Genomic DNA, 14,354 nt, shown 5'->3' with positions numbered 1-14,354 from the left:
AGTTATATCAATTGCAGAAGAAAGAAGAAAAAGGTAAGTTATATCAATTGCTATCCATCTTTATATCTATAAGCCCTCTTTGTTTCTTACATTATCTAATTATATTTAATTGGATAAGATATATTATATTTTTTATAAATCGAAAACTCTAGAAACAAAGTGAAGTTACAGGAATTGTTATCTATCCTCGGATCAATCAAGTCCTCTTTGTTTGTTAGATTATATAAAATTTTTTAGGAGATGATTTTGATAAGAAAGACTCTTATAATCACATATCTTAAATCCTTTATTCTCATTTATAAATAAATATGACCTCCTATATATTATATATGATACATGATCTATTCTCATCTCTTTTTAACTCATATTCCATCGCTTACAGTATTTCTTTCGATGATAGGAAAAAAGCTCAAGATAAGTCTAATTCTCTTGATCGGTATTATTGAATTGTACGGATCAAATAAAAATATTTTTAATAGTATCGAAAGGCATGCATGCTAATAATATGATTATAATTTTATGTTTATAATTAATATTAGAGTTAAATTAATATTTTATATATTAAATATTATACTTTAAATATATATAGATATATTTTGTATTTAGATTTATTTGTAAATATCACTCGCTAATGAAAAGTATTATTGATCTGGTTGTTCATCTTTCCTTCTGAGAAAACGAAGGTTTCCTTGCCCACGGTAGAAGGATCGTCATGAACATTGGGTTTCCTGTGTTGTAGCTGTGGTCAGAAGCGGGCGGCGACCTGATTGAGGGCTGTGGGCATTGCAGGCGGCCGAGGGCGATGAAGTCGTGCATCGCAGGAGTTGGTGGTGAGGATCTCTGCGGAACAGTGGCACAAGTGGGACTCGGCCGCGCACTTGGTCGTGGCCGAGTGCTGTACTCGGGCGTTGGTCGCGGCCAACAATGCCGAGGGCTGTGAGGTTTCATAACGCATGCGAGCGACAGACATCCGCACACAGTCGACGCCGCAAACAGCATCGCCGTCGTTCGATTGGGGACAGATGGTGACGGAGGCGACGCCCAACGACGATACAGCGTCGCGGCAGGGTTGTCCTCGGCCAAAGATGACGCTGCAACGAGGAACGATACTTCCCCGTGTTCCTTCGCTGGCAATGGGCGTCGCAGTGATGTTGGCAGCGACGACGCGTAGGACAGACGGCGGTGCAACACTGTTGATCGCCGATGAGGGATTGTACAGACGTCGTGCACGACGGAGAGCGGCGGTGAGAAATCGCTGCGACTGCTCGATTAGGGGAAAGCCCTAAATTTCAGCCGGTCAACTTCCCCAATTTTATTTTGATATGGTCAAAGTTCTATTTTGATCGAGCAAACTTAATTTTTAACTTTACTCTCGTCAAGTTCTATTTGGTCAGATATGTCCAAATTGGTTTTTGACATAATTTTGACATGCCTTGGTTAAATGTTTGACCAAAATCTTATTTTCGATCCTGATTTGAGATTTTGATTGGATTTTCATTTTGACTTTTGTCAAAATCTAAGTTTGATCCAGATCAATTTTACTTTTGGCTGACGTAATTGGATTAATATTTACTTTTGATATCTCAATTTTGGGTTGTCCAATTAAAAAGGATTAATATGTCTAATTTAGGATTTCATATGATATTTTAAAAATAAATTATTAATTTTTTTCTATTTTTTCATAAGAAATATTGATAAAATTGTAATATTTATGAAATTTAAATTAAAAGTATTATATTTAAATATTTATTTAGTTATTCATATACATATGTTTAAAAATTATGAAATAATATTTATTTTTTAATAAAGGCATGATCTTTATTTTATCATAATTATAATATTTTCTTTTATATTGATTAATATTTAATAATTATTATGATTATTGTTATATTATTATTATGTTATTTTTATATAAATTAGATTAATAAGAACTTAGTAAATATTATTTATAATTTATATCCTTAAGTTTGATCTAACTAGTAGACGTTAAAGTGGTATATTTATCATCTATAAGATATGAGATATAAATTATAATACATATTTATCATTTATAAGATATTTTAAAATATATTTTATATTATTATATTAGTTGTAGAGTCGCTAAAGTGAAATGGATTAATAATTTATAAAATTATATTTAAAAATTAATTTTAAATTATATTAAAAATAATATTTATAAATAGTATATATAATTAGAAGATCTAGATAATTCTAAAAGAGAATCTACTTTAAATAATTATATGATTGAGTAGGATGATATTATTTTAGGATTGTATATCAAAAGTAACAATATTATTTTACAATGATGGTATAAATAAATTTTGAATGAACACTAGATATTCAATATTTCACTTATGAGTAAAATATGGATAATATTAATAATCATATTTTGAAAACTTAAAGCGTTAATATTATTTTATACTTTACAACGGTACTTCTTTCTAAGTATTCTCATACTTGTAATGTTCTTGTACTTTTTGATTCAAATTATTGTTATAATATATATAGTCCACACTTGGTATATTACATCTTGATATAGTATTACTTGAAGGACTCATAGACTTGATTGATAAAAACATTATAAAATAAATTAATGAAATAAATATTTAGAAAAATACTAATAAACTTAGTCTAATATTTATAAGAACAATAATTGTAAATAACATCAAAACTTAGGCTAGTGCACAAAAATATTTGAGAGCTATTGAAGACAAACATATATATACTAATAAGTCATTAGTTAACACATCAACGAGAGAATTTACAATGACTTATGATGACACTCGAGGGATTTAAGATCACATCCCTAATATAACTGATAAAGCCATAAAACTTAAAGTATTAGACATAAACATAGATAATTTTTTTCTCATACAATTCATCATTAATTCTCTTCGTCGATTTGGCCTATTCATGATTCATACAAAATAAATAATAATAAATAAGGTTTGAATGAGTTAAGTAGTACGTGTGTTTAGGAAGAATTAAGTTGAAGGCATGAAAGATCTTATAATGTTTTGATTATTATTCTAGGAGTTGGTAAAAAGAAAAAGGTTAAAGCATTATCCACAAATTAAATTTGTTAGGTTTGAAACTATTAAGCAGACTAATAAACAGAAAGTCATCATAGCAGAATATTTTTTTGGTAAGAAATAACATATAAAAAAGGACTATGTAAGACTTAGTTTGAAAAATATATATATAAACTTGACATTTATATGTTTTAAATTAAATATTATAAAGATTTTTTTAATACTTTATAGATTGATTTTGGTACTTCAACTCATATTACTTATGACATGTAGATACTTTTTTTAACTCGAAACTAAAAGAACATTAAAAAATTATCGTTATGATAAATCATCTTAAAAAGAAAGACGACTTATATATGTTATGTTTTTACTAATTCTAGAAATTTAGTTTCTCTATATAAAATTGATGAGTTATTATATTATATTTCTTTTATCGATGGTAAACTTAATATATTTTATGATTCAATAAGAGTAAATTTTAAAATTCTATGTGATGATTTATACAAAATTAATTGAGTCTAAGTTTACAAACTCATTGGTGATCTTGTAATCAAATTTTGGATCGAAATATAATTTTAATGATAAGAAATTTTCTATCTTGTCACATGGATATTTGAGATATTTCTCCAATAAAAGAATCAAAATATTGGTAAAGAATAATATTTTGAAAGATTTATATTTTACTAATTTTGTTTATATAGATTGTATTAAAGGAAGAAAAAATAAGCACATAAAAATAATACCACAAGAAGTAAAAAACTCTTTAAGATTATTCATTGATATACGTTGACCACTTCATATTTTTTTTTGTTTCAGTAGTAAGAGATATTTTATCATATTTATAGATAACCTATCAAGATATGTATGTATCTAATACATAAAAAGTGATAATGTTAAAATGCACATAAATGAATTCGATAGATATTTAGATAAAAAGTTAAATTATCAAATCTAATAAGGGAATTAAACTTTATGATAAATATGATGAGTCAGAATCTTGGTCTTTTTGTTAGATTTTTAGAAAATCGAGATATTTATACTCAATATGCCTTTACATGAATCTCACAACATAATGATATTGTTGAATGATAAAATAATATAATTATACATATGATTGGGAACATAATGAGTTATTTCTTTGTACTTGAGTCGATATGGGGGTGAAGCTCTTAGGATAATTATGTATATCTTAAGCAAGATTCATAGTAAATAGATTTCTATTAGGAAATCTAGTTTGAGACATCTATATATTTACAATTATCATACAGAGATAAGAGTCTTTAATTAAAATAAAAAAAATTGAATACAAAACTATTTCTAGTTATTTTATTAGTTATTCAGAAAAATTCAGTAGATACAAATTTTATTACCTTAATCATGAGAAAAGTAGAATCTAGTAATTTAATATTCCTAAAAATAATAAAATTAATAGGAGTAAAAAATTATTAAATATTAATTTTGATATAGAAGAAATATAAGTTGATGCTCCTTTATAATGTGATATAAAGGAGAGATTGTTGTTTCTCAAATTACTAAATAACAAAATAACATTAATGAACTCGTATATCGGTGCTAATGATCATGTAGAACAACCATAACATATATTTTTGAGAAGACTTTAAAGAGAAATGAGACTTGTCATTACCGATGATAATATGATATATCTACAAAAATTAGATTATGGCATAAGAATCAAAAGGGACCTATTATCATTTTCATAAATCATTGAAAGCAACAATCCTAAAAGGTGATACAATGTAATAAAAGAAGAGTTAAAATTGATGAACCAAAATAGTATTTGAAAACTCATTGAATTACTCAATAATTATAAAAAAATCAATTACAAATGAGTTCATAAGACGAAACTTGACTCAAAAGACAATATCGAATAATATAAAGCCAATCTTATGGTCAAAAATTTTTCTAAAATAGGAGACATCAACTGTAATGAAATATTTTCTCTAACGAGATAGATGTGAAAATAGTATTTTTGAATGAGAATCTACGTGACAAAATCTACATTGAACAACTTGAAGGATTCATATAAAATGAAAAAAAAAAAGTTAGGCTTGCAATTTTAGGAAATCCATTTATGATCTTAAATAAATTTTGAGATAATAGTATATAAAATTTTATGATATCATTACTTCTTTTGAATTTAAGAAAATATTATTGATATATATATATATATATATATATATATATATATATATATATATATATATATATATATATATATATATATATATATATTTGTAGGTCAATGAGAACAAGCTTATTATATTTATCTTATATGTGAATGATATTTTACTTGCAAGTAATAATCTTGGTTTATTATACAAAACTAAGGTATTTCTTATTATGAATTTTAAGATGATTAATAGGAATAAGATATGTAGACGAGACAACTTATGTTATTTGCATTGAGATATTTAGGGATAGCTCTATATGATTGTTAGGAATATCTTAGAAAAAATATATTGATCGAGTTTTAGAGAGATTTAGTGTGTAGTTTTGTTTAGCTAGTAATCACCTATAAATAAAGATGAAAAATTCAATTAAAGTCAGTGTCCCAATAATGACTTAGAAAGGAATCAAATGTTAGTTTATTATAACGAAGGATGTTTCTTATGCATACATAATTGAAGGTCTATTATATATTCAAACATGTACAAGATCATATATTAGTTTTATAGTTGAAATGCTTGATACATACCAAAATAATCTGAGAATAAAATATTAAAAAATTATAAAACAAAGTGATGATATGTCTATAATGGACAAATGATTATATGATTATATATATGAAATTAGATCTACTTGAAATGATGGGATATTCATATACTGATTTTATAAATTATCTTGACGATAGGAAGTTTATTTTGTGATTCATATTCATATTAGCTGAAGGGGCAATTTCATCTAAAAGTATAAAGTAATCACTTATTACATCATTAATAATGAAAGCTAAACTTGTGATATACTTTGAAATCATATATCAAGCTTTATGGTTGTAGAATTTTATCTTCGGACTTAATGTGATTGACTTAATTATCATATCACCGAAGATACTTTAAGACAATAATGTAATAGTGTTCTTATCTGAGAATGATAAGTACTAGAATGGTTCAAGCATATTGAGATAAGGTAATTGTGGTTAGAGAATATATTCAGAAATAACAAGTGTCAATTAAGAACTTAATTACCACTTTGATGATTGATGATCTACTTACTAAATTTTTACAATCTTAAATATTTAAATAACATGGTTGGGGTTTGTGAGCAACTCGTAAAAAATATGATGATATATTATTATTTATATTTATATTTTATTTAAAATTACCTTTTTTGCTATCATGTTTATATTTATGTGTATATATATTATAGTTAAATATAATAACAAGATTGTCTTAAGAAGACAAAAGTTATAACGATTATTAAGGAATACATTATGAAAGATCAATAGTATTGTGGTATATAAAAGAAAATATGACATTGATAACATATAATTATTATGATTTATATTAGTAATAAAACTTAATGAAGTATTATTATATTTATTAGATTTATTGACTTATTTTAAAATTCATGATCATGTGTAAAATATTTTTTAAAAATTTTAAAATCTAATTATATAAAATTATTTTTAAATATTTTTTAATTTTATTTTTAATTTTATATTTTTAATTTTATATTTTATATTTTATATTTTATAAATTAATGAATCATGTGAAACAATATTAAATTATATTATCCTGTTTAATTGATAAGATATATTATAATTTTGATTGATTTTTTATTATGATTATCAACTAATAAAAAGAAAATTGCCTTAAGGAGATGATGTGAGGAACTCTTTAATCATTTTTCCAAACCCTCTAATCTCACTTATAAATAAATAAGAATTCTTATGGAGTACAAAACACACATAATCTATCCTCATTTCCCTTTAATCCATATTATATTATTTATAGTGAACTAGGATAAAAAAAGAGAAAAATATTTTGATGTATCAAACTATAAAATATATTTTATAAATAATCTAAATGACATGGAAAGATACACATCATCTTGATTTATTATTATTTGATTTCATATTTTGACATTAAATTTATTTTACATAATAACATAATTATAATTGTATGCTTCCACTCTTTTCTCACAAAATTATTGAACTGTTTATAGTCACTTATAAAGAGTGTTAACCCTTGATCATGATTAATTTCATAACTATTTTTTGCTCAATATATTTAAATAAAATGTTTCAAGAACTAGGAAACAATTAGAAAACTATTGAAAAATCCATTACAACACAAAAACACTAATCTGCCAGTGACCTAAAACTATTGAAAAATCCATTACAACACAAAACACTAATCTGCCAGTGACCTATTGTCTTGACAAACCTAAAGATTAATAGAAATGCTACTATAGCATTACATCCAGCATTAGACATGAACCATCAATCAGTTGTGTATCTGACCCAAGTTCCACTAGCGCGCTGGACATAAGGAATAGCCAAAATGTGCAGTATGAAACTATTTACAGAACAAGATAGCTTTGTTAGTATCATCTGGGAAATCATATTCTCTAATCTTCTTTGTCATAATCCTCGTCCTCATCTATCTGCATTGTTAATTGTACAAGTCTTGATGGTTCTATGCCGATGCTGCCTACTCCATCGGGAACAGGCCAAGCTGGGTGCTGTTCTTGCTTAGTCTCCATGGGTGAAGTTGCAGCTACATCTGTAACTGCAGTCGAGGAAGGATGTTCACTCTGATGAGTGCTTTCCTTCTCTGCATCTTCATGCTGACCTGGCAACGCCGAGGGGGCCTCATCATGTTCACCAAGCATGCTGCTGTCATCTTCATACTTCACATATCCTACATCTCTATGCCTTGTAGGTGGTCGTCCTCTACCTCTTCCTCTGCCTCTTCCACGTCCTCTAGGGTTAACATTAGCATTTGTCATAGCCTATCATAAAGCCAGCTATCAGAAAAAGGAAAAGATCTAATTACTTTGCAGAAAAATCAAGCAAATACGAGCACATATACTACCATCTTAGAGGACCTTGACTGGAGATCCTCATTGCTCTCAACTTCATCACCATGTGGTAGTGTCTTCCTGACCGTTTTCTATGACGGTCAGTGATTCATTATTCATAGAAATAGTACTATGGTTGAAAACGAACATGATTAACAAATTACCTTCTTCGACAAATTCCTTTTTCATCTTCACAAGGTTCCATGCCACCAAGGTTTGGTACCTTGTTGACAACACCAGTTAAGAAATCATAAGCATTGTAAGTCTTCACACACTGTTTTCTGTAAAGGTCGGAAAAAGACAATGACGAACTATTACTAATGACTTCCACTGTTCCAATCAGCTGCAAACTTGTTTAACTTTTTAAAGAGAATATGTAAGATAGAATAAAAGAATTTGCTATAAAATAAGATCAGTTCATAAATAGGTTTAGCATCAAACTTAAATTATTACGCACATAATAAACTGCATGTGTTTTTTGGTGAGGAGCGAGTCTTGAAAATTTGTCAAGTGGACCTTTCTCCTGCGCAATGTGATGATTTTTGGTTTTGAAAGCCCGATTTACATGGGAGTGTTTCTACAAAACTTGCTTATGCTTTTCTCCTCCCTAACCAATGTGGCTCGGTTGGCTAAGGGGATTGGTGGCGCCAATTGTGGAAGCTACCATCGATACCTCATATTAGGGTGTTTTGCTGGAAGCTTTTACACAGCCGCCTCCCCTTGGCTAAGAGATTTGTCAAGATGGGGATGGGTGAGTCATTCCTTTGTCCTCTTTGTGCTGATGCCCCTGATTCTCTTGAGCATTGTTTCTTTTTGTGCTAATTATTCATCTCCTTTTGGCAGCTTGTGAACTAAAAACTTCATCTTAATTTGCTTGCTCCTTCATGGTGTATGGGTGAATGGATCATTAAAGGGGCTGATTTGGAGGGTGAACTGGGACTCAAGGTCACCGCCCAAGGGGAGGTGCTGGTTTTATATTACGCAGTGTGAGTGTTAAGCCTATTTTTGTTGGATGTAGGTTTTTGGAGAAAGGGAATGTGTGGGATTGCAAGCGGTTGTGGTAGTCGTGGCTAGATTGCAAGTGGTTGTAGCTGAGAGATTTCGGCGAGTATATGTGAAATCTGATTCATTGATCCTTATCAATACTTTCAAAACACATTTTGCATGTTCCATGGTCCATTAGAAATGTTATTCTTCATATTTGGGCCATGTTGGATTGTTTTGATGTATATAACCTTTCCATGTGTATAGGGAGGGTAATGAGATGGCCAATTGGTCGACGAGGTATGCTAGGGAGTCTCAGTCTTTTATTTTTATAGAGAGGGGAGTGGCCCTCTTGGCTGAGTTTTTTGATCGACTCTAATGCTAGGAGTGTCTTTTGTAATCCTTTGATATAGTTAATCAAGTTTAGTTTCTTTGGGAAAAAAAAGAAAAGAAAACATCCCCTACCACAAGGTCACCTCATTTTAGAACATATATCTCTTTTTATTGTGCAATTAATACCAATTGAATTACATAACTAAAGCTGGATAAATGAATCTTCTCCAACTGTTTAGCTCTACTAAAGACCACATCCATTAATCAAAAAATCATCAAGATCACTAATATTTCTAACCTGGCTGTCTTTGCTCTTCCTGCCCCTTTATCACATAATATTTCTCAACCAACAAAAAAAAGTGAACATTTCATCAGCAACTGCAATAATCATTATCAAATACAAATGCAACAACTTCATAAAATCATTTAAGACTTCCAGATCCACTTCTGATTTCTGTTAACACCAAAAGTTTCGAGGATCTCTAGACAAGTAGGTTAAAGGGTTGCATTGAGTTTCATTGTGCTGAATCTTCAAAAAAGCAAATTAGTCTCTCCCAGAAGGCATCCAAGTGAAGGCCTACTTAACAAGTAATGCAATGTGGAAACAACATGCATGCCAAAACCAAGGTAGTAACTGATCCCAACTGGTCTCAAAGCAGAACCGATATGGAGAAGTTATATTAGTTCCACGAATTTAATGTATCCATAACATGTAAGCTTCCAACCCCAACTCACTGTCCCACAGTTGCGAATCACAGATTAACTCCCACGTGCTCACTCCCAGGCATTCAGACCTACCATTTCTTATAGAGTTCCTGAAAGCGACTCAGATATTGAGATTCATTTCTAGAAGCATATGCTTCCTATCACTTTTCTCGAACAAACTCTTTATGCAAAGCCAATTGTACATGTTTACTGCACATATACATAAAGTTCCTGATGGCACCTCAGAAATTATTGTTTCTACAAGCATGCTTCCTGGTGCTATTCTTGAATAAATACTTTGTGCAACATAAGTCAACCATACATGTTTACTACACATGTACTATGTACAACATTCTTAACTCACCTTATTTTACTAGTCATATTCAAATATCAAACATTGAGGACCATCACGTTTAACATCGAATTTTCAGACGAGAATGCAACCATAGTACAAAAATAAAGCAAATCCAAGAACTAATATTTCAGTCCTGATATCCTTTGTTAAACTTATCATAAAACTAAAAACAGTGACCAGGTTAGACAACTTAATAATTGTTCCTTAGATATGATAGCAATAATCAAATCTGCTGAATTTTAAATATGAAACTGCAAGTTCACTAAGGAAAAAAAAGGTGTGAATTTTCTTACAAGTGTGACGAATTCAATGTCTTGGCTCCCCTATGAAGGGTGATTTCATATGTCCTGTCACAAAGATCTTGCAAGAATAACTCCAAAGCTTTTGCTGTCAGTCAGTCAACAAAGAAGACATCAGCCACTCATAAAATGGCTGCCACTTCCGCAAATAAAAGATAAAAATTACAATATTTCAAAGATAAGAACAGAAAGTGTTGGCAGAGCTCTACTTGTTCTTTCATGATATGCACATACTGAAAAAGAGGAACTTTATTGCAGTAACTTGCAGAAAGTAAAAGCAAAAAATCACAAGACACACAAGTGAAATAAAAATCACATACCAAGATGAATATTAACCGATCACCTACTCATATTTCTGAAGAAAAAAAAAAGAGAATCAAAGGATTCCCTTTGATTGTCCCGGCAAGAAAGTTGCCAATCATAGTTCCTCGTGATATAAACATTGGCTTCTCTTGAAATGTCACTAATGCAATATATAAGCAAACTAAATTGTAACTTCATTAGACTCAGCATGGTTCCATGTACTTGTTCTCTTCAGTAATAATTTAAAGGCTTAGTCAAGTTAAAACATGCAGTAATCATACGGACTTGATTTTATGCATCTAATAGATACATGTGCACCTATAAAACATTAAGAAAATAGGTTTTTGCCAAATTGGGCACACAATACAACTGCACCAATTTCTGAAACGTGGATTCTTTTTTTTTTAAATGAAATGCCAATTATAGGCAAGATATGGCTCAAAACTCAGCAGGTATTGTTAGAGGAGGCTAACTACATCATGATAAATACTAATTGATTGAAGTTGCAAATGATCTCAGCACAATGCCATCATTCGAAGGTCCATGATGGTCAACTTATGAAAGCCAATGTGAAAAGTATTGTCTCCCCACTAAACGAATCTTGGTCGACGGTAGCAGTCACAGGACTTCTGGAGCATTCATGCCTTCTTAGTCAACTATAAAATTTCTAGTTAAGCCTTCTATCTTTTGAATGTCAAATGAACTGGATATGCCAAGGAACATAAATGAAACATACATTTATGTTTCATTAAGGTTCGAAATTTTCTACGCATGAACTGGATATGCCAAACCTATGCATCAAGGTTCGAAATTTTTACAGCTACTTGTTTCCATGAGAAATCCTCATTATTGATTAGTGCACAAGCTGAAGCAGGTAAGTGGCTAGTAGAAAAGTTGTTGACACTTGACAGCTAGTAGTCCAACAGAAATCTAGCCAAGAGATATAAGTCATCACAAACCCAATAAACTATCATAGTAAGTCAAAGCAAAGCACAGGAGATATGAAGAAATAGATCCTTCAAAAGAACAATGAGGGAGCAGAAACAATAATGCAAGTTCATCTCCTGTAAACTAAATAATGAGATACAAGTACTTCATCAGAGACAAAAGAGTATTCTACTGCATGGTGACTAGAACTGCTCAAACACTTACAAACAAGAAGAGGCACAGCCGATGCAATTTTGCCAACATCTTCATCTGCTTGCATTATCTTCTTTATTCGTGACTGTTGAAGCAAAAATAAAACAAAAGGCATCAGTTCCAACTCATTGCTCAAATGACAACACCATAGGCAAAGCACCAATTTATTTTACCAATGGCATTACGATGTTAAACAAAGAAAGTACAATAAGTGGTTTCCTCTAGAAGATCATATACAACAACAACCATGAAAAATTATCCTTTAGTGATACTTCATTGAAGTAACTTCAGAAACAATAATCTAAATCACAAAAGTAAGCCGAAAAAATAATTTGTTCTGATAAGTTGGGTCCAGGATAAACCGTTGCACTAAAGATCAATAAATTTTTAAATGTATAGGATAAGTGGGAGGTGATGACACACAATGACCAATCCTGAAAGACACTTACCTAATATACCAGAAGCTAATGGTGTGCTTGCACCATGTCATCTACAAACATGGACAACACAATACAGGGAAGCAAACATAATCCATAAGACACCAAATATTAATGTCATGAATTCATTGACTGTCAAGAAATCAATTAAGACTAAATCTAATTATAAGAAATATCCGAAGTGAGACATTTGATGAAGAAAAAGGTTCACTTAGTAATCATCAGAATTACAAAATAATGTTATGAGTATATGCATTCAATTGTAACACAGTACATTTAAATCCTAGGTACATAGAGAAAGAAGCAAAGGATTGTTGCCAACAGTCCATCACTGACACAGAAAAGGAATCAATAACTTGCACTGATATGGAAACGCTGTGTATTTTATGTATGCTTCCCAATATATGGGAAGCATCCAAGGAAACCAAGCTATCTAAATTAAAAATCTGATGGACTGTAGGATGGATCTTTTGGATAGAACACATTGCTAATACCTTAGGATTATTCAAGCACATAAGGTTAAACTAAAAGCCAAAAGCAGTCGTACCATACAAAAGAAAGATTTGGATGAGAACACTGTTCACCACATGCATGTTTCTTTACCACCATACAATGATCCACCTCATGTGCGTCAGACGTATCAGCAAAGGTTGCAACCCTAGGCATCACCGTGTCAGTGGCTGAAAACATACTCACCTGTCCAGTTTCTTCACTGGCTAATTTAATCCCCAACCGATGGCTATTTGACTATTATTCTGACATGCAGCACCACAATAGTTCCCTAAAATACTTCATATAGCATCCGATCCAGTATACAGAATATAAGTCCTCTAAACTCACATGCTCTCAATGCGCCCATGGTTAATGGAGAAAAGAAACATAATCAACGATATTGGAAGATCCAAAATGAAAACCTAATTTAGGGCCTCCTCGATCAAACGAGCCATGAGGCAAATCAGAGATCCCACAGAAGAAAAGATCGATTCACAAATCAAACAACAGATCCACCAAAAATCCCTCAAATTATAAGAAAGCCTAGCGAATCCGTCGTTCCAAACGACGGAAAAAGACGAATGGTCAAATAAGGGGGAATTACCGCAGGGAACCGAGTACCGAGCTTCTTCCTCATCTCCTAAATCCTCTTCTGCTTCCTCCTCCACAAATTACCGATCCAGATCTCGCTGATGGATGCAAATTACAGATACAGCATCAGCAAGGGTGAAATTACGCGAAGCAAGGTGAAAAAAAGGGAGAAAGAGCTTTACCGGTCGCCGCATATGATGCCGTGGTCTTCGATCGTGATCTATCGTTCCATCGATCATTCGGCTTTACCTTGCCCCTGCCTTCCCTTCTTCTTCCTCGTTTCGCTCTCGATTTCTATGTACGAAATAGAACGCGAGTGTCGGATCGGAAGGAGATTCGGGGCACGGCTTCGACCTTTTCCCCGTTTCTTTTTCATTTCTTGCACTTGCGGTTTTTTTTATTTTTTAATCGAGATAATTAGGCAAGTCACAGAACACGTGGCCACATCTGCGAGACTGTCACGGTTACGATTCCGCCGTCAAATTGTGATCGTTGACTTTGGAGATATTCTAATTGAGATCCTTCAAATTCAATTATTCTTGATAGACTACCTAACCTTTTAACGAATAAATTTGGATGATTTTCTCAGAAAAAAAATCCTTTTTTTCATTTTTTTTAAAGCCTCCACATTTTTATTTTC

At 31.1% G+C, this 14,354-nt stretch overlaps 1 protein-coding gene across 1 annotated transcript; it reads right to left on the bottom strand.

Annotated features, from left to right (window-relative positions):
* Positions 1–7,354: 7,354 nt before the first annotated feature.
* On the bottom strand, positions 7,355–14,088 carry LOC135605365 (uncharacterized). The gene is made up of 7 exons (XM_065095367.1): positions 13,897–14,088; positions 13,728–13,812; positions 12,207–12,279; positions 10,746–10,839; positions 8,240–8,356; positions 8,090–8,156; positions 7,355–8,006 (listed from the first exon to the last, which is right to left on the bottom strand). The coding sequence occupies exons 2-7, from the start codon at positions 13,758–13,760 to the stop codon at positions 7,623–7,625; spliced, it is 768 nt and encodes a 255-aa protein (XP_064951439.1). The 5' UTR covers positions 13,761–13,812; positions 13,897–14,088; the 3' UTR covers positions 7,355–7,622.
* Positions 14,089–14,354: the final 266 nt, after the last annotated feature.

Source organism: Musa acuminata, chromosome BXJ2-2 (assembly GCF_036884655.1).
Source record: "Musa acuminata AAA Group cultivar baxijiao chromosome BXJ2-2, Cavendish_Baxijiao_AAA, whole genome shotgun sequence".
Lineage (NCBI taxonomy): Eukaryota > Viridiplantae > Streptophyta > Magnoliopsida > Zingiberales > Musaceae > Musa > Musa acuminata.
This window is presented reverse-complemented; position numbering and strand designations above follow the sequence as displayed.